Genomic DNA, 21,031 nt, shown 5'->3' with positions numbered 1-21,031 from the left:
AGCTCAGAATGCAACTGTTGTGTTCATATGGAGGTGGTTGCAAAATTCAACCAGTTCAAAGATTGAAGATGGGCAAGTGATGGAGTCATCAGGAGGAAGGTTGTCAAAAATTGCCTTTCAGTTGGAATAATTAAACAAGAGCAATTGAGGAGTCTCAAAACAGCAAATTTAATTTAAATGGGTCCATTGTTAGCTACTCTAATGATTCTCTTTCTTCCAGAATTCATTACTTTCTTTCTTTCCTTAAAACCACAGAAGGCAAAAACAGAAGCGCTTTGGTAAAGAGTTTTTACTCTTTATTAGTCTTTCGTACAATATCTCATCAAAATCAATGGAGACAACACCGCATTGTTTGAGGTTATTGCTATTTAAACACTAAGAACCAGAGAACGTTGTTTCTCTATTACAAGGAGGGGTGCATAGAGTCTCATGGAAGGAGACTGACTAATGCACCTTAAGACATAATAACTATAACCTGTTTATTGGAGAAGCACAGGCAGTTTGCTTTCTAATAAGGGGATTTACTGAAATAGAAGTCATAATTCCCAAATTTCCATAGCTAGAATTGTACTAAGCACAGTTAAAAACAATTTTCAAGATGAATACCTTAAGGCCAAATTAGACTTTATATGCAAGGTGTGTGTGTGAGAGAGAGAGAGAGAGAGAGACACTTTCAATTATTTTATTTTTAAAAATAATAATAATCTGGCTTGAGAGATTGCAAGCAAGAGCAGAAATGTTACTTAACCGTTTCACCACACATTTTTCTCAATCAAAATCCACACAAACACACACAGAGAGACAGAGACTTTTATTCCTGCTAGGAAATATTTTCACCCATGAAGGGTGAAAACAGCCTGAAAGAGTTGGGTTTGATCAGCAGCCGAAACGAAATCCTTTGCAGAAATAACAGCTCCTATCACCACACACACATAACACAGATTCATTGTACATAACGCTGAACCACTCTGGTGTTTTAGACTACACCTCCCATCAGTTTCAGCCAGCTTCCCTAGGTTGGAGGAATTTTGCACTATACGAACAAGCCAGGGGAGGGGGAGCATTTGGCTCAGGCAAATGACTAGGAAGAGGACTTTGGCAGAGTTTTGCTTCACTTTTAACTGAATGCTGTTACATATGATTGTATTCAATGTAGTGCTATGGCTGAAATTCCCTATGTTCTCCTCCCCCTAGAACCCTCTAAATCTGTTCTAAGGGTTCCCCCAACCCTCTGGATCGGATTTGTAGAAGGCCTAGGGATACTTGGGAGGAAGGAAGTTCCGTTGCACTAGTTGTAATCCTTGGGTGCATCAGTTTGTTGAATACCCACTTCCCCAGGCATTTGATGGTTGAAAGTTCTGTCCCTGACAACCTTGAAATTATTAGTTTGAGAGTAGCTGGCTGCTTTTAGAAGTTTTTAACAGATTTTTAGAAGGTTGTTTTTAACAATTTTTTATAACTTAACTGAGGTGCGGGATATGATGTGCTAGGAAGGCCCTCCCCACAGCACCTTCTACACATTACATGTGAAGGAGGGAGAGCCTTCTCTGTTGTGGCACCCTGGCAATGGAACACCTTCCCTGCAGAGCACAACCGGTGGAGACTTTTGCTATCTTTTTTTGTTTGCCTTGGTGGATTAGTTGTTTAGTTGTTAGATAGATAAAACTTTATTCGCATTAGCCAATTCCCATAGCAACAGTGAAACATTACAGTATATGCAGAAAAGGAAATCTGATATAAGAGCACAATTTAAAGCCCTGAATCAGCTGTCAGTTAGTGGCCCTTATTCTGATTGCCCCTGCTTATGAATCTAGCAACCTTTGCTGTTATCTGCTCATTTTGATCTGATAGAAGAAAGGACATTGTGGCAGTGGTTGAGCGCCCTGGGATGGTTAGTACGAGTGAGGTGATGATCTCGTTCCTCAGGTCTTTGTAGAGAGTACAAGACAGGAGGATGTGCACTGTTTCGGTGCTACCATCTCCACAGGGGCAAAGATGTTTCTCAGGCGGGATATTTTGGAATCGACCCTCAAGTACCGCAGATGGCAAAACAGCCAGTCTTGCAAGTGTAAAAGCACGTCTGTATTTTGGGATAATAAGTTTGTGCAGATATGGGGCCAGAGAATCAAAATGGAGAGCTGGAAAATGAACATACCAAGGGCAGAATTTCCTTACAGTGGCCAGGTTGTTCTGATGCTCAATATCTTTTAGACGTTGACCAATTAGACTGTTTGCTTTAGTAGCACCCATAGTGAGTAGGTGTTGTGGGGATAGGCCACAAGAGTGAAGTTTTTGATAGATGGTTTTAAGCCAGGCACTTTTATGGGAGTCTTGAAGTACTAGGGATAGTAAACCAGGGAGATTTGAGTTTAGGCGGAGCCAGTTCTTTGCCAAGTCCGTACTTCTACTGAAGGGAGACTGTCGTTTAGTTGTATGTCCCACAAACTGCAGTGGAATGAACAACAAAACAGTGCAGTACAGAAAATGATGCCTTCTTATTCCCTGCCCAAGAGGGAACATAGCTGGCAACGCAGATGTCACTGACAGAAAGTTTTTCTGGGCACGGGACTAGAGCCAGACTATAGAAGGGAGTGGGGGTTATTGGTTTGTTTTGTTCTTGTTCTTATTAAGTGTTTTCATCTTGTATTTCTGTGCTGTGAACTGCCCTGAGATCTATGGATGATGGGAGATATACAAATTTAATACCTAATTAAGAATAAGAATAAGAACCTAGGCTGCATTTCTGGTCTACAGAGATTGTAATCCCACCCCTTTCAGGTAAACCTTGCTTCAAAAGCTGCCAAGGACCATTAGATTTCTAATAAAAACCCAACTGGAGGTGCAAAACCAGATAAAGGCCTATGGAAATCAGCAAAATTTTGAGGCATCTCTAAAAGTTATTTTTTTTCTGAAGCAAACCCATTACCTTCCAAAAAGCACAGTGAAAATGATGATCCTCAACACTTTTGCTGCAGGGTCACCTAATCAAATATTACTTATCCTTCCCTGCATGAATTTTCCACACAAAGTGTCTTTTTCAGGGGGGACAATAATGAAAAATGAATCGTATTTCATAAAGATGTGGGGAGAAAATAATTATCCGATCAGTGGAGCTAAGCAGTTTAGATCCAATTCTAATCATTAAGATGATGAACATCCCAAAGGCAGCCTTCTCTTCACCTCTGTGGCAGGAGAAAAGTAATTATTAGATGGAAGGGCGTTTTTCAAAAGATTAGAAAGAGAAGCAGTTAGGAATGGAAACGCAATGCTGCTTATCAATTTGCAAGTTCTCTTGTAGGTGCAATGTGTCGTGTGGCACACAGGCGGAAGGCCACACAGCCCATACATGCCAGGCAGCCATTTCGCGAAAATTCAATCTGCAATAAACCTTTGCAATAAAGAGCAAAACTAACCTCCACATTCCGGAAAAACTGTACATGGTGCTCACACAGCGTGGCAAGTCGGGAGACTTCAGCCCATCCAGTCGGATAACAAGTGCAGGAACACCGAAAAGGACGAGGTATTTCACATAAAAGAAGAGGACCTGAGCCAACGCCAGCCCACCTGAGAAGAAGGCAAGGCGGGAATATTCAAGTCATTATTTTAATATTCATCGTCCTTCCCTCTCCCCGTAAATAAGGTCAGTCTTTCATATTGTCCAAATATACATCATTAAGGTGGTCAGCGTCTATTATCTCTTTCTGCCTCAATCAGTTGCGGGTGTGCGTGCTCCTGGGGTTGGCCTAGTTGACAGTCTGAGTCCCTTCCAACTCTACAATTCCATGATTCTGATGCATGGAACATGTACACCAACTGTGCCTATTAAACAGGTCAAAGCAAAACTTTTCCTTTGGCACTCCTTTCTTGTGACTTGAAGCCATTGGTTCAAGTCATAGCCTCCGGAGCAAGAGATAACAAGCTTGCTCCATCTTCCATGTGGCAGCCTTGTAGATATTTGGAGATGACTGCCATATCTCCTCTGATTTTAATAATAATAATAATAATAATAATAATAATAATAATAATAATAATAATAATAATAATAATTTATTATTTATACCCCGCCCTTCTGGCTGCATTTCCCCAGCCACCCCAACAAAGTATTAAAATACAGTAAAAATCCATCAGTAAAATCCACCAAACATTAAAAACTTCCCTAAACAGGGCTGCCTTCAGATGTCTTCTAAAACTCTGGTAGTTGTTGTTCTCTTTGACATCTGGTGGGAGGGTGTTCCACAGGGTGGGTGCCACCATCGAGAAGGCCCTCTGCCTGGTTCCCTGTAACTTGGCTTCTCGCAGTGAGGGAACCACCAGAAGGCCCTCAGCGCTGGACCTCAGTGTCTGGGCAGAACAATGGTGGTGGAGACGCTCCTTCAGATATACTGGACTGAGGCCATTTAGGGCTTTAAAAGTCAGCACCAACACTTTGAATTGTGCTTGGAAATGTACTGGGAGCCAATGTAGGTCTTTAAAGGCCGGTGTTATGTGGTGTTGTGTGTTATGTTCCCCGTCACCAGTCTAGCTGCTGCATTCTGGATTAGTTGTAGTTTCCGGGTCACCTTTGATCATCTTGTGTGCAGTTGTATGCAGTGATGTTGTCCCATTCAAGAAAGGAAGTCTGCTTGCACAACAGAACGTCCCTTCCCTCTCCTCCACCCTATGCCTCCCAAATAGATACCTTCCAGATCAAATGGGACAGGAGAGAGGAAAGGGGCCAGGGAGTTCCACTGTAAAAGCAGAAGCTCTTGTGCAAATAGGACAAACTTCGTTGGATACAATCCAATGTTTTCAGAACTCTGTCTTAAGGATTCTATCATTTTCTGGATGGATGTTCTGGCCCTTCGTGATTCCGCAGCTAAACCACTCCCTGATCTCTTGAAGGACTGTTTCAGGGAAAGCTAACTGTGGAACAGAACAAACTATTTTGGTGACTCTGATCACAAGCCCAACCTGGGTGGAATCTACACACATATAAAAAACGTTGTGAAAATGCTTTAAAATATCTATATATATTGAATTTGCCATAGCTCACCATCGCCATCTAGTGTCACATTTGTATAATGCACTTTAAAAAGGTAAAGAGACCCCTGAGCATAATGCACTTTAAAGGTAAAGGTAAAGGTACCCCTGCCCGTATGGGCCAGTCTTGCCAGACTCTAGGGTTGTGCGCTCATCTCACTCTATAGGCCGGGAGCCAGCGCTGTCTGCAGACACTTCTGGGTCACGTGGCCAGCGTGACAAGCTGCATCTGGCGAGCCAGCGCAGCACACGGAACACTGTTTACCTTCCCGCTGGTAAGCAGTCCCTATTTATCTACTTGCACCCGAAGGTGCTTTCGAACTGCTAGGTTGGCAGGCGCTGGGACCGAACGACGGGAGCGCACCCCACCGCGGGGATTTGAACCGCCGACCATGCGATCGGTTTTACCCACAGCGCCACCCGCTTTACAACACACTTAAAATGTTTTATTTGCAGCTGTACAGCTGAGTCCCCAGTGGCCACAGTGCTAAACATGGATCTTAAGATGATTTTGTCAAGAATCAGCTGGAAAGCAAAATTTCTTCATTAGCATAACTGGCAGTCATCTCTGGACCTGCAGTAAGCCACCCAGGACAGGATCCCTGACACATTCCCACATAGAAAGATTGATTGCAACCACACTGGAGTCTGCTTAACATAAAGCAATGTTCCCTTTTCAAGTCGTGTTCTTCAAGGAGTAAAACATGCACCTGAAATCTCAGGTGCATCTCATATATACACATAGAGCATCAATATGTTAAAACCTCTTCCTTCACTCATTCTAGTTTATGAACCACAGCAGGTGTAAGAAAACATCAGAAATGTCACACTTCCTTCCAGAATCTCAGCTGGGACCTCCAGGTTTGGATTGGTATAATAAGCAAATATTGATTTTCAGCTCAGCGGAAATCAAGACCTATTGATCTGGGAGATAAATATTTACCCTCAAAGAGCTATAAATCTTCATGTGCCCTAAATATAAAGTCAATAGCTGGTGTGTTCAGTGTTATTACAGACATTGCTCTACTTGTCCACCCAGAATTCTCTTGGTCTTTTATAGCATGTGTTCCAAAAAATGTGCTTTAAGCTGCCCACACCCCACCCCCTAGAAAAAAAGAACCAAGGTAACAGCCTGCCAACTGGCTTTCATTTTGTGGAAATTTCTGAGCTCCTAAAGACAACATTCAGTTCTGAACATTTGCTTTTCTGTGAATTCCTACACTTCCCAGAGCAGTTTAAAAACTAGTTCTTCTTCCCAGGGAACTTTGGAGACTGTACCTCTGTGAGGGAAATGGGGGGGGGGGGCTTCTGGCAAACTACAGCTCCCAGGATCCCTTGTGACTGTTTAAAGGGGTATCATAGTTTTTGTTGGTTTTGAAAAGTATCACACAGTTAGAAATATTTTAGCGTGCAATCCTAAGCATACACACTCACTGACCTTAGTGAGCTTTACTTGCAGAATGGTGGTAGCCTAGTGGTACCTGCTTAGCATGGAAATGATTCCAGATTCTCCAGTAAGGGGTGGGAATGTCCCCAGTCTGAGACACTGGAGAGTCACTGCCAGCCAGCGTTGACAGTACTAAATTTGATGTGCCAACAGTCTGACTTCGCATACGCCAGCTTCCCACGTCCTTCACAACTGAGGCTTCTGCATGAACGTTGACACCCATGAAGGCCACCAAAAAGAAGCGGGAAATTGTGACTCTTAACTCTGCACACTTTGCCTCACACAAAATATTGCTGTAGTGGTTGCTGGGCAACACCACTCACTACAGGAGACAGGAATTGCAGGCTTGCTTTTTCAGCAATGGTGGTGGCTAAGCCAAATAGTCAAGTCACCAACCCACCACCACCACCGCTGTCTCCTGAGGGAAAGGCCAGAAGGAAGACGCACAGTTGGATGCTCCTTCCCAAAGATGCAGAGTGCACCCAAGTAGTGATAGCCAATCCTTCTCCCTTACCCACCTCTCCTGCTCTGGAATAGGAAAGGGCAGCATGGCTAAGGGTCTTGGGGTGCTTTTTCCACTCTGCTATCAAAGAATCCCCTAGCCTTTCTCCCAAATATGGAGCTGTGGAGCACCAAATAACTGCTTACCCTTTCCTCCGCACATCTCATTCGACTAGAGCAGTGTTTCCCAACCTTGTGCCTCCAGCTGTTTTTGGCCTACAATTCCCATCATCCCTTGCCACTGGTCTTGCTAGTCAGGGATGATGGGAGTTGTAGGCCAAAAACATCTGGAGGCACAAGGTTGGGAAACACTGGACTAGAGGGTGATGCTGTCAGTTTGCATTTCTTAGTGCAGAAAGTATTGATCTGATGTACAGAGATCTTTCCTATACTAATTAATTCAAGAGGGTTCTGGAAGCTTCTCTGTGTGAAAGCAGAAGGTTCACAATGTTTGGGTTATTCCTTCAGAGAAGCTGAGTGCAGTTGGTTTAAACTGGTTCTGTTCTCTCTTCTGCCAAGGTCATGCTGACTATAAAAGTAGGGCCAGAAGGAGCCTAGGTTTCACTTTCTCTTTCTCTTTTCCTTCTGGTGTGGTGTTCTGTACGTAGTACGCTTAGTGTTAAGATTTAGACTTATTATACGTTTAAGTCTGCTGCAACTGGACTTCTTATGGACAGTGCCAGTCTTGAATGTATTGGATTTGTGACCATTATGCTCATTTGCTTTCAGTAGCAGTAAAGCTCTGCTGGATGAAATACAATTGCCTTGGGTCTATTTTTTGGGAATCCTGCAACGTGTTTAAGTTTTTACTCTGCTAACCATACGTTGGAATCTACTCTGGATCAATCTTGAGTAGAATTCCATGACAGGTGCCACACCAGCTGTGGCAAGCACATTTGTTTAAGCCTGTTCTTCCCTTCAGATGTGGATCCTGGGTGGTAATCAACCGAGAAGAGACCTATTGAAATGAATGAACCTCCCTTACCCATGTTCCTTAATCTCAGTGGGCCTACTCTGATAAAAAATTAGTTGAATACCACCCACACAGTGCAGCAGAGAATGTCTGCATTCAGTTTCCTGATTTGCAGACAATGCCAGTCAGCTGACAGGAGCTGAGTGCAAGCCTCTTTCGGTAGAGATCTTCCATTCAACCTGGCTTGAGGTCCAACCAGGCAACAAAGAAAGAAAGGGAAGAATTGGGAGCGCTTTCAGAGTGCACTCCTGATTATTTCCTTTGAAGTTGGGTCAGCTGATGTTAATGGTTTCAGGTGATTGACTGGTCTAACTGGCCTGAGTACTTTGCCCACCAATCAGATCCTGTCCCGTCCCACCCCCACCCCCGGCTGTAGCATATTCTAAAGGGTTAGATATACGTGAAAGACTCCAAATATATTTTGTAATCCATGAACTGGGGCTGTCACTGTATTTGGCTAGAAGATTCTACTATTCATTCTCATGTTCATTTCTCAAAAGCATGCGCATGATAAAAATGAAAGTTATTGTGCTAACTGTTTCCCATCATTCACTTTCTGGGCATGAAAAGGTCACTAAAAAAAATCAAACCACAATTCTAGTTTATTCAGGGCTGGTCCTGGAATTAGGCAAACTGAGCTCATGACCTCGGGCAGGAAATCTGTGGCACGAAATAGTTAATCGTTAATTATTTACCAAATGATCCTATTTTTTTACTTTGAGGTCATCCCTTTGGATTTTCTGCCTCAAGCACCAAACCTCCTTGGGCCAGTTCTGCATTTAGCATCAAGGCCAATAACCAAACTACATTGGAAAACGTACATCTCCTTACATGTAGGTGTGTAGGTGTGCATAGATAGCTATTCTGAAGGTTTCCATGTTAATGTTTTCTCTCCAGAGAGTTCTCCTGCAATACATGCAGCAGCAGCAGCCACCATAACAAGCACTGTTAAAAACAAGAGCATTGGCCCTTAAATAATTTACTTACAATTCCAACCATCCTTATTTAGCAAGTGGCTGTTGGCACACCTGCTTGAGTCATCTTTGTGTTAGTACCAGAGATGCTCCTCTCAAAAGAGAATATTCTATGCACTGCTTCAATTGATCGGCAGAAGCGAGTAAAAGATTATGAGCCAGGGCTTAACAAGCTGCTTCGTTTCCAATATAACGGGGTGTCTGGAAACCATATCCTTTTTGATGTAGCTAGGCTAGCCCTGCTACACTGCCAGCTGAAAACAGCTGCTTCTGACCCTAAAACAGTACTGATATGTCCAGGAAAAGATACGGGGCAGATGTTTACTGCGAACAAAACTTTGCAATATTTCCCTTCCCTGGACAAATCCAATCCCTCTCACCACAAGGTATCTTTTTATTTCTTCATTTGAAAGAGCGTTTCCCCCCTTTTTGCAGGAAAGCCAAGACGGCTAATGTCACTTTTCCAAGATGCAACTGAACAATTACGAAAAGAAATGAAAGCCTAAAGAGTAAAATAATCACGAAGCACCACACTTTAATACAGTCAAATGAGTAGCCTTGCAGAGAAGTTCCACTGTGTTCAGCGAAGCTTATCCCAGGTGCCGAGGATTGAGACCTAAATAGAGTAGTGTTTCCAGTTCCTTCCAGAGGCCCGTAACTGTCAAGCTCAGGCAGGCTTCCTGGGGAAGGAATTTCACTGACTGATTTCACACAATTGATAGATGGTATCTGAAAGCAGGGCCTCCTCAGGGGAGCTAAATGGATGGGAAGCGTTTGTATAGCGAAAGACGCATCCTCAGATATCCTTTCAACTTTAAACAGCCTTGATAAGCGTTATCTAGATGCCCCTGGTAAGAAAAGCGACCTGACATTAGAAAGAGGCTTACTGGGATAAAAACTGCTGTTGAGAGTTCTCCTCTTGCAACTGGGAAAGAAAGAAAGGGAGCTCCACGGCCAAGTGCATCAGGTAGAATTGGGCCTCCTTCAAGCAACCAGCCATGAGGCACTCTGGACTCCAGCAGGAAGGGAACTAAGCAGCCTAGCTGCTAAAATGCTGTAGCTAGATCAGGATTCAAATCCCCACACAGCCCTTAAGCTCACTGGGTAACCTTGATCTAGTCTCAGCCTCACCTGTCTCACACGGCTGTTTGCGGGAATTGTAGGGCAAACAGAATGTACCTCACCTTGAGCTCCTTGGGTAGGTAGGATAGAAATGCAATAAATAAGTAAATAAATAAGCGAGCTCCCATTGTGTTCACAAGCAACCTGCGCAGAAATGCATTCACTTGTCAAAGTGTGCACATATGAGTGGAAATATCATACAAAAATACACCGTATTAAGGGAATTTGCTTGCAGGAATGTGTGAGGAAAATTTTGCACTAAAATGCTGACACCGAGTTTCATGAGGAAGAATGAATTTGCATGATTATTCATTTATTAATAAAATTTATACACACACACACACTCCTCACAAAAGAGTACAGGGTAGCAATGTAAAAAGTGTAAAGCTGAACTTAAGCCTGGAAAAAATGAGTAACTGAGAAAAACTGGAATCGACTGATTCACCCCCTGCCTAGTTTATAGTGCTGTGAGCCTCTTTGTCGTGTATCTTCTTTTGAAAAGTAGGTATAGACTTGAGATTTTATGAGTGAGTTTTCCTTTATCGCTATGGGTCGCTCTTCCAAATCCAGCCTTGAAAGAAAAAAGGAAGGAGTAATTTTTGCTGTGTGTCTTTCAAAGCTAATTTTCTCCTTTCAAAAAACACATACTGGAAGCTCCTTCAAATTTCCCTCAAATGCAGGAGGAGAGAGGGAAACACATTTTGATAAACGATGAAAAGCAAAGTTGTTTAAAAGCAAGTAAATTATCTTTAAATCATGGGTCAGTGTCTGGGGTGGGATCCAATGTTTCCTTTTGCGATTACCTCCCAAAAGAAGATGGGAGGCACCAAGCCCTATTCATGGAAGAATCTAGAAAGTGCATGGGAAAATATATCAAGCCCAACACGCTTCAGGCTAGAGCCCTTTTTCAAGAGGGAAACTAAATACAAGTACATTTTTTTAAATAAAAAAAAGTTCACAGTGCCTAACTGTCTGAAAGTCAGGGAAAGTTTTCTGCCCACAGCATCCCAGGAGGCTGTTGCCAGATTAAAGGCAGAATAGGTTACAGGGTTTTTGAATCCCTGAACATACCGTACATCCTACATAATAAACCACCAATCTGAATTGGCTTCAAAGAGTGAGGAAAGTCTTGAAAGAAGTATCATCAAGATATGCAATCTTCTTTCCTACTGCCTCCGCGTTGCTAGTACTCCTTCACATCATGACAAATACACCCTCAGCAACCTTCCACTTATTTAGAGGATACAGACTAGACAAAAGATGAGAAACATAGCTTGTAGCAGCATTCTTTATATGGATCTTCAGTCTTGAAATCTGTCGCATCAGAAACAGAATGCAACATAGCTAAAGACAGTTTATTGATGCCTCCCCTTGATCTATCCTCTGGGCTTCAGCTGTTTAGTATTGATATTATTACATCTTTGTAATAATGGGCATTCTGGATATCCTTTGAACGCTTCTTGGAAATTTAATCTGGTTGTAGTGGAAGGGTTTCTGAATTTGGCATAAAAAAAACCAACAACACTTTTTGTAGTTATTTCAGGAAAACAACTTTGTTCACCAAGCCCATTCCTGAACTGAGTCCAAGGATGAGTTGTCTGCCAGTAATGAGCTTAAACCAAGAGCACAGAAAACACGGCAGTTTTTTCTCTCCAGTCAAGATAATCTCAAAAGGCTTGAGAAAAACAAACACCAAGCCGCGGACTATTCAACAGTTGTTACAGACTTTAAAATGTTCTGCATGGATAGCTACTTTTCACCTGCTGGAGGGCATATATATATATATATATATATTCCTATTAATACTTTTTATGAAGTCCTCACTTGTCCCTTGTTTGGGGAGGAACATCTCATTAAGCACCCTAAATTATATTTTGTATTGTCTGTTTTCAAATGCAAGATGCCAAATATTTCGCTTCCTCCTCCTTATCTTGTAGAATAATGATACCACACCAAAAAGCCCCAAACAGCAGCAAAACAGATTCCTTTGTTGACTTTCCATTAGTATGTAGATGAATGCACAGACACTAATATGTTCAAAAACAAAACACTGGAAGCTTTAAACCTGAACTCACTCAATTCTCACGTTATCTTCTGGATTATTAGACAACAAATTAAAAGACACCAGCTACAGATAGTATTCTTAGACACAATCAGAATCAAGCTCCAGTTTTAATTTGACAATAATAAATTAAACAGTAATAAAATTTAGCAATTTTAGAGCACATGACAGTGTGCAAAGCAGTTCACATATATCAGCTCAATTATTCCTTAACACAAACCTGTGTGCCCACCCCTGTATTATTAAACACTATGCTGAAAAGGCTGAGGACCACACAAGATGGATGTAAAATGAGTCTTTTAATGTTATGTGAAGGTATTTTAATATGCAAATAGCATCACCCGGGCATGCTCATCAATATCAGGATTGCAGCAGGCAGAGTGGCCGATCCTGAATAATCACAATGGCTTCCAGGAGTCCTGTGAATGGAAGGGATTTAACGCATTGCTTTTGTGGTCCTGAGGAAACTTCCACCTCTGAAGGTGCTCTCTGCATTAAAAGGAGACCCATCAGTGGTGCAAATGAAAATAACAATATCAGAGGAAGTACCTTCCTCAAGACCACAGCACAGAAAGAAAGGTTAAGTTTCCCCTTCCCTCCAGTTCCAATCCCAATAGTAATCACACACCCTTGATTGATGCCATTTGCCTCTTTAAAATATTGGGAAGACCCTCGGGAACTCTTAAGATTCTATGATTCTATGAAACTGATGAACACACAGGCTTCACATGAAAAATAGATACTGCTCTCACCACAAAGAAACCCTCCAGATTCCATGTGGTTGCTTTCAATTTACTATATTTTGAAGAAGAAAAAAGGACCCCTGAACAGTCAAAGGCAACTATGGGGTTGTGGTGCTCATCTCGCTTTTCAGGCCAAGGGAGCCGGTGTTTGTCCACAGACAGCTTTCTGGGTCATGTCGCCAGCAGGACTAAACTGCATCTGGCACAATGGGACCCCGTGATGAGTGCCAGAGTGCACAGAAACACCATTTACCTTCCCATCACAGTGGTACCTATTTATCTACTTGCACTGCTGTGCTTTTGAACTGCTAGGTTGGCAGGAGCTGGGACAGAGCAACAGGAACTCACCCCGTCGCATGGATTCGAACCGCTACTTTCCAATCAGCAAGCCCAAGAGGCTCAGTGGTTTAGATCACAGCACCACCCACTCCCATCTTGTAAAAGACCTAGTTTTAACACATGCAATTTCAGCCCTCCAAAAATAACAGATTAAGCAGAGATGTGAACCATTACAAAAGTATACAACCCTCCTTAATCCTCAATTGCCTCACAGATTGGGGGTTTTTTGTATTTATTTTTGTTTTGTTTTTACTAATGATGTTTCTATCTCCACTGGCTTCAGGTTTACATTGCTAATTGGTCATTGCTTCTTTTCATACTAGATGAGGCTGGGCAGTCTCCCGCTTCATCCTGCCTAAAGAAGGTTCCATACATTTCAAACCTTCCCAGAATCCAGGGGCACCAACTATAGGGGGCAGAAGGGGCTTCAGCCCCCTCAATATTTATGGGCAGGGAGCCAAGCCCCCCCCAATATTGAGGGGGCCAACATCCCCCACCACCAACAGGTGAGGGCTTGCCTGCCAGGTGGGGCATGAAGCATGGAGGACAATTTTCACCCTCTGTGTCCCCCACTGCCGATGGGCAAGTGCTGGCCTGCGGGGGGGGGGGAGGACAGGTCACATGACGCCAGGCCCCCTCAATGTGGGGGGGGGGGGCAAGTTGGCACCCCTGCCAGTATCTCAGTAGGAATCACATTTAGTGTTAGGGACCACCTGAGCTAGAACCAGGGCTCACTGATTCTGTGTACAGGTGCAAGTCCTCATGATCAACTGAACGTCGGCATGGACAAAATATGGGTCACCTGACATCTTTGTGACATCAGGTAATTGACAGGTGGGTGGCTCTGCCCAAATGTCAAACTTTGCCCATGGGGATGAGATGATGAGGAAGGAAAGGCTCCAGTCCCCCAGCTAGATCCAGCTCCTCACACCCGGTCTATATAAAGAGCTTTGTGTAAGTTGGGTATGATCAACAATAGCATTCCTTGTTCTGTTCTGTTATTTGCAGTTTGAGGCTCAGGGAAAGGTAAGCATTCACAGTTGTGCATTCCTTCCACATTTAATTAACATTAGACTTGTTTTAGAATGCCCTATTTTCCCTTCCCTTCCCTTCCCTTCCCTTCCCGTTTCTTTCTTTCTTTCTTTCTTTCTTTCTTTCTTTCTAAGCGCCAGAAACAAAAAAAGCAGGCTTAAGCTTATATTATCAAATGATCACCTGATTCACCATCAATTTCAAAAATCCACCATATGACCATGCATCTCATTTCCAATCACCTGGTCAAGATTAACTTGCGGTTATCGAGATCTGACACCGATTGCATTAAACGAACTTGGCGGCAATCGATTTCACAACGCTGCTTGTTCCACGTCGTATCAATTTCTTCTTTATTGTGTTGAGTCCAGATGTGTGGAACTCAAAAGAGCACGGGTTCCCTATATTTGGTCTCTTAATTTACCGGTAAAAGAATAAGGCTGAATATGTTCCATCAGTTATTAATTTTCTGTCATTTAAACATGAAATGTGCCAGCAACTAGACCTTATTTCGCTTACTGAATGGTATCCTTATTTGAACATTAATCATCAGTTCTGAATTTCCATGAACTACTAATAAAGCTGTAGAGAAAAACATGTCTCTTTGTGTGGGCAACGTTCTAGGACTTGTTATTCCTGCCTGAGGTGCAAGATGAACTGGAGCTTCCTTGGCTTATGTATGTCACAGTGTTGGTAGAGTTGCCAGCAAAACCCTCCAAACCAGCAAATTCTCTCCTTTCGGGTATTTTCAAAAGGATTAAAACTGCCCAAATAGCGTAAGGAGTTATTTCAAAAAACACAGCATCCCCATGCCATTTGTGACTGTTTCGCCTGCAAGCACCCAAGACCATGGGTCAGGCTGGCCAAAATGGCTATAACACACTGGCAGGGATAGAGCAGGTTTGGGCCAAAGTTATTATCAAATGGCTGTAAGCCACAGTTCCATGCTGCTCCAATCTGCACATGGCGCAAGAAAGGCCAGCTTTTCCCCAGGACTGAAGATAACAAGGTAGCCCCACGGACTATGAAAGCTCCATGGGCCTACCACAGCCTCAAATCGTTCATTTATTATTATTTAAGTCATCGCTTTGCCCCCAAATATCTTGAAGCAGAATGAAATTCAACACTAAAATGTTAATATAACATATATATGTGTGTGTGAGGGTAGCCAATAGATCTCAAGCCATCGGTGAATTATGGACAGATTAAGCGAATGAGACCAACACTGGGTCTAATGGTCAAGAGGGCAGTTTCTGCATGTGCTGTAGAGGGAAGTGAGGGGCAGGTGGGGCTTGTCAACTAGGGAAGGTAGCCCATCTAGGAGAAGGGAAACTCTGATTCTAAGACGGTTGGATGGTGCCCTTCTATGCCTCCTTCCAGCAGGTCTTGCAGCCAAGCTGGTACCAAACATATTGCTTTGCTAATAATAATAATAATAATAATAATAATAATAATAATAATAATAATAATAATTTTTTATTATTTATGCCCCGCCCATCTGGCTGGGCTTCCCCAGCCACTCTGGGCGGCTTCCAAAAAATATTAAAATACTGTAATACATCAAACATTAAAAGCTTCCCTAAAGAGGGCTGCCTTCAGATGTCTCCTAAAAATCTGGTAGTTGTTGCTCTTTTTGACATCTGGTGGGAGGGCGTTCCCTTTGGACCACATCTGCAAGGCTGAGAGGGGGGCTTCATCGTCTGGGCAGCCCAAGACCCTCCATACACAGTGACCAGGCTTGCACCCTGGGAGGTCACTTTGGTGCTGCAGCAGTTTGACTTCACCCTTGGAGGCACAACTCCATGTTTCTTGAGACAGATGGATGTCATCAACAACAGTGTGTGTGTGTGTGTGTGTGTGTGTGTGTGTCTACATGTATGTATGATATGTATTAAAATATACATAAAACCTAAATAAATTCAACAACAGCCAATGAACATTGTCAGGTCTATCCACAATATCTAAAATGGGCTAATAACCAAGCTGGGGAAAGGCTGAGCAAACAGGCTTTGTGTTTTAAAGCCTTTGGAAGCACCCGTACATGCTGGATCAGGCCAAAGGACGTTTGCTGAACCTTTGCTGCTTACAAGCTGCCTGTAGGCATCTGGTTGGCCACTGCGAGAACAGGATATTGCCTACAGGGAGCCTGCAAGCAGCAGAAACCTGAAACAGAAGCACTCCTCTTAGGAGGAACAATACACTGCAGATCTCACTGGTTTACTGCATAAAACCAATAGACAGGCACTAACCTAAGGCCCAGTAGGTCGCTGCTTCCAGATGTGAAGGACTGCTGCAGATGGCATGTATATACATAAAGTGAATCATCGACTCTGCCAGCCACCACCAAAGCAAGATACGAACGGAGCCCTTGATGAAAACCCAGAGGTTGAACTTCAAACTGCAGGTTTCTTGTTTATTCATCTGTATTAGAAATAATAATGACAACGATGATGATGATGATGATGATGATGAATGGTGATGATAACAATACTGTATAGAAAAGATGGGACATTTAGGCTGCAATCCTATATACACACTTACCTGGGAGTGAGTCCTACTGAACTCAGTGGGACCCACTTCTGAGCAGACAAGCAAAGGATTGCCCTGTTAATTAAGACAAGCAGTCTCATTTTTAAATATTTTAAAAGGTATCTCTGGATAGTAAAGTACTGGATGTATTGGGCTGGCCGGTGCTCATGGAGGCTTGTATAGTAGTCTCAGTTTGGCTGACAAATTTTATTACAGTGGTACCTCTGTTCTCAAATTTACCGTATTTTTCGCCCTATAGGACGCACTTTTTCCCCTCCAAAAATGAAGGGGAAATGTGTGTGCGTCTTATGGGGCGAATGCAGGCTTTCACTGAAGCCAGGAGAGCGAGAGGGGTCGGTGCGCACCGACCCCTCTCGCTCTCCAGGCTTTAGGAGAGCCCCAGCGCCAGCCCCACACGGTCGGGGGACAGAGGGAGGCGGAACGCCGCCATCCCGCTGTCTCCCAAAGTGGTTTGGAGGCTGACGGCGGGGAGACCCCGCCGCCAGCCCCGCAAGCTGTGGGGACAGCAGGGAGACGCAGCGCGTCTTCCTGCTGTCCCCAGACCTGATCTGAAGGCGGGCGGCGGGGAGAAGAGCGCTTCTCCCCGCTGCCTGCCCCGCAAGCTCCGGGGACAGCTGGGAGACGCAGCGCGTCTTCCCGCTGTCCCCGGACCTGGTCTGAAGGCGGACTGCGGGGAGAAAAGTGCTTCTCCCCGCTGCCGGCCCCACAAGCACCTGGGCGGGGGGGGAAATAATTTTTTTTTCTTTATTTCCCCCCCAAAAAACTTGATGCGTCCTATGGGCCGGTGCGTCCTATGGGGCGAAAAATACGGTAATCCATTCCAGGAGTCCATTCGACTCCCAAAATGGTTTGAAAACCAAGGTGTGGCTTCTGATTGGCTGCAGGAGCTTCCTGCACTCAATCGGAAGCCCCGGAAACCGCATTGGACGTTCGGCTTCCGAAAAACGTTCACTCACTTCCGGGTTTGCAGCATTCGGGAGCCGATTTGTTCGGGGGCCAAGCTGTTTGACTACCAAGGTACCACTATATATGTATTTGAAGCGTAATATTAAGGCCATTATTGAAGTGTGGAGTAATTAAAAACCTGAGACGTGTGGATAGCACTTCTGTAAATAAATGGGCACCAAGACCAGACTTTCCCAACCTGGTGCCCTTCTGATGCTTTGAACTACAACATCCATCAGCCCCTGCGGTAGTATAAAGTATCTGGAGAACACCAGGTTGTGTGTAGACCAAACGTGGGGAACCTAGATGTTTCAAACTACCACTCCCAGCAGCCACACCAAGCATGGCCAATGGTTGGAAGTGTAGTTCAGCAACAACTGGAAGGTTAAAGGTTCCCCACACCTGATATAAATCATGGTGTGTGATGGGGGTCTCACATGCGGCATTTTGCTGTTTATACCCATATGATTATGACACACTGTGGGCTCTACTTCTTGTAACCAATTTCCAAACAGAGTAAGCGGGAATCCATCACATTTGAAGTGCTTCTGACATGCTCCTGATCCGAAAACATAAATACTTTAAAGTAAACCAATTTCAACTGAATTTTCCTGTGGCCCTTTCTTGTGTGAAATCTACTGCAGGAATGCATTTTTTAAAGTCCCCTTTCCAGTGCTTTATTCTAGAAAAAGAGGTGCCAGAACTCACTACGAACAAATCCTTTGTTCTCTTATAATGGCAATGGTGCCCAACTGAGAGAAGCTGGAACTGTGAGTTCCGACTGAAAAGAAGCCCTGCCCTTTCCTGATCTTGCACACCAGGTTTCCTCAGAGAATCCAATCATATATCGAAGGAGGACCAACCAAGATATTTGTCTAACATTATCAAATCCCCACTTTAAACTCTCTCTTTTTTTTATAAGTGCCTCATCGACTCACACTAACTCTGGATCACGTACGTCAACCAATGCACTTGTTCTGTTAGCGAAAGGATTTCTGTTTCCACACCTTGGGCCCTGCTCCACAGAGTTGGGGCAAGCCCTGGATCAGGTTCAGGGGGGATAAGGGGAGAGGAGAAGTTCTGTTGCATGGCACCAAGTCATTGCACTGACTGAATGAGTGTGCTCTCTTTACATTGTCAGATTTTCTAGCATTTTGTTCATTAAATGGTTTAAATAGAGTAAGTCTATCAGGATTCCCACGCTTCAAGCTTTATGACGATCTTTGTGTAGTAGTTATGAGTCTGGTTGCATGGATATGACTTTATATATATATTAAAAAAAACCTGACCAAATTTTTATTCCTTAGTAAATTACTAACACATAACAAAAGCTTAAAAGATTTAGGCTTTCATCCCCCTTCACTTTTATCCATCTCTCTAATGTCTGCTCACATCATGCAGAGCTGACTCACTTCTCTGAGCATCACGCTTAATCATTCTGCAAAGTTCCCTTCAACCCATAATGGCCGGTAGAATTCGCCTCCCCCACCCCCAAAAGGCATGTGGGATTAGAATAGCCTCAACATCTAGTCTTTATCACCTGTTGGGATAATTGTTTCTGAAAAAGCATTTTGTTCCCTGACCTCTCAGGAAAGAGATTCTGAATGAATAAAGGCAATTAACCGTAGAGAAATGTGCTCATTTCCCTTTACACTCAGGATTTGCATTCAGGATTTCAAGCAGGAATAATTAAAATGTTGTTTTGAAATATTAAATTTGGAAAAAGTTGCCTTTATAGGAAGACATTCAGGCAACCCAATAAAGCAGGGAAATGATTCATTCAGAAGTATACTCACGTGTTAACTCATTTTTTGTTCAATGTGTGAATACCACTTTCTATTATTATTATTATTATTATTATTATTATTATTATTATTAAGCACGCCCTCAGGAAACACTGGCCAGCTTACACAAAATATTTTTAAAACACAGTAATAATTAACACCCCCCAAAACCGCCCCCCCACCTTCCTTGCATAGAGGCAGCATAAAATAATTTTCAGCCCAGATGTAGGACACAGTTAGAACACCTGGGTTAACAAAAAAAAAAAAAAGCATTTGAAAGGCCTTAATTTGTTTTAACTGATTTTAACAGTGTATTTTTTAAATCTACCCTGGGACCTCATGGTGAAGATAAGGTAAGAAATCTAATTACAATGACTAATAACAGAAAGGGAGCTTCTTTGGAGAGGCTATTTCCCACGACACAATGAACTATGTATTTTTGCACTCAAGACAATTTTGTCCTCCACAAACAAACTCATTTGATGAGCCCTGATGTGAAGATAGCCAGACCCTACTTAGATAGCATACACTAAATGGTGGTGGCCCACTTTCAAACTACGGTAGGCCAGAAGGTCAAAAACAAGAACCTCAGGCTGGACACCATTCTCTTTCTTGCCCCCACCCCTGACTTCTGGATGTTATATTCTCTTTTCAGAACTTTGTTGCTGAGAATGGCTTCTCAGGGGTTTGGCAGACTGCAAAATGTTTCTCACAGGGATGCTTTCAAGTTAGTAGGACCTTAACACTAAGAGCTAAGGTAGCTAACATTTCCCTTTTTCTGTATGATTGAGTAATGGTTATTAGTTTCTCCTCAACTATGAGACCTAACCTTTAATGCAGTGTGCTCTCTCGCTCTCTCTTCACAGATTCATGGAAGGTACATTCTCTTTTAAGGAACCGTTACATGCAGAACAGAAGTATAAAACATAAATGGAGTTGCCAGACTAGTTCAGAAGTACCTAACTGATATATATCTACACAGTGGATTTAGCCCAGGCATAGGCAAACTCGGCCTGCCTGATGTTTTGGGACTACAACTCCCATCATCCCTGACCACTTGTCCTGTTAGCTAGGGATGATGGGAGTTGTAGTCCCAAAACATCTGGCGGGCCGAGTTTGCCTATGAATGATTCAGCCTAAATCTCAAATCATCTGAAATTCCGCTATTCATCCCAAAGTTTCCAAGATCTTTCAGGTTTCCTGGTTTTCTTTCTTTCCTTTGGGAAAAAAAATCCAAAATGTCCCTCATCCAAAGATATCAGGAGTGGGAACAATAATGAAAAGTCATAGAAGCAAAATGTAGTCCACCATAAAAGTATAAAAACGGAAAGACAAGGTAAAATCAAACCAATGCAGCTCTTTTAAAATGCCTGAGCCAACAAGGAAGTCTTGCAGCACAATCCAAGCCCAACATCTGTTGTTTGGATTCAACAGATTTTGGGCTCCCTCAGCTGAGCCAGGGATCAGCCATAGCTATTCTCTACAGCAGTGATGGCCAGACTTGGCCCTCCAGCTGTTTGGGGACCACAACTCTCATCAT

At 43.2% G+C, this 21,031-nt stretch overlaps 1 protein-coding gene across 6 annotated transcripts in view; it reads right to left on the bottom strand.

Moving 5' to 3' along the window:
• The window catches only part of HHAT (hedgehog acyltransferase), a 171,333-nt gene that overhangs the window by 120,344 nt on the left and 29,958 nt on the right, over positions 1-21,031 (bottom strand). For all 6 annotated transcript variants that reach the window (XM_028724728.2, XM_028724730.2, XM_028724733.2 and 3 more), the window contains 2 exons: positions 16,462-16,633; positions 3,414-3,564 (listed from right to left, as the gene is read on the bottom strand). In XM_028724728.2, the coding sequence (XP_028580561.2) occupies positions 3,414-3,564; positions 16,462-16,633 (323 nt within the window). The remainder of the gene's footprint in view (positions 1-3,413; positions 3,565-16,461; positions 16,634-21,031) is intronic.

This window comes from Podarcis muralis, chromosome 3, assembly GCF_964188315.1.
Source record: "Podarcis muralis chromosome 3, rPodMur119.hap1.1, whole genome shotgun sequence".
NCBI classification, from domain to species: Eukaryota; Metazoa; Chordata; class Lepidosauria; order Squamata; family Lacertidae; genus Podarcis; species Podarcis muralis.
The sequence above is the reverse complement of the archived record's forward strand: the minus strand, read 5'-3'. Positions and strand labels throughout refer to the sequence as shown.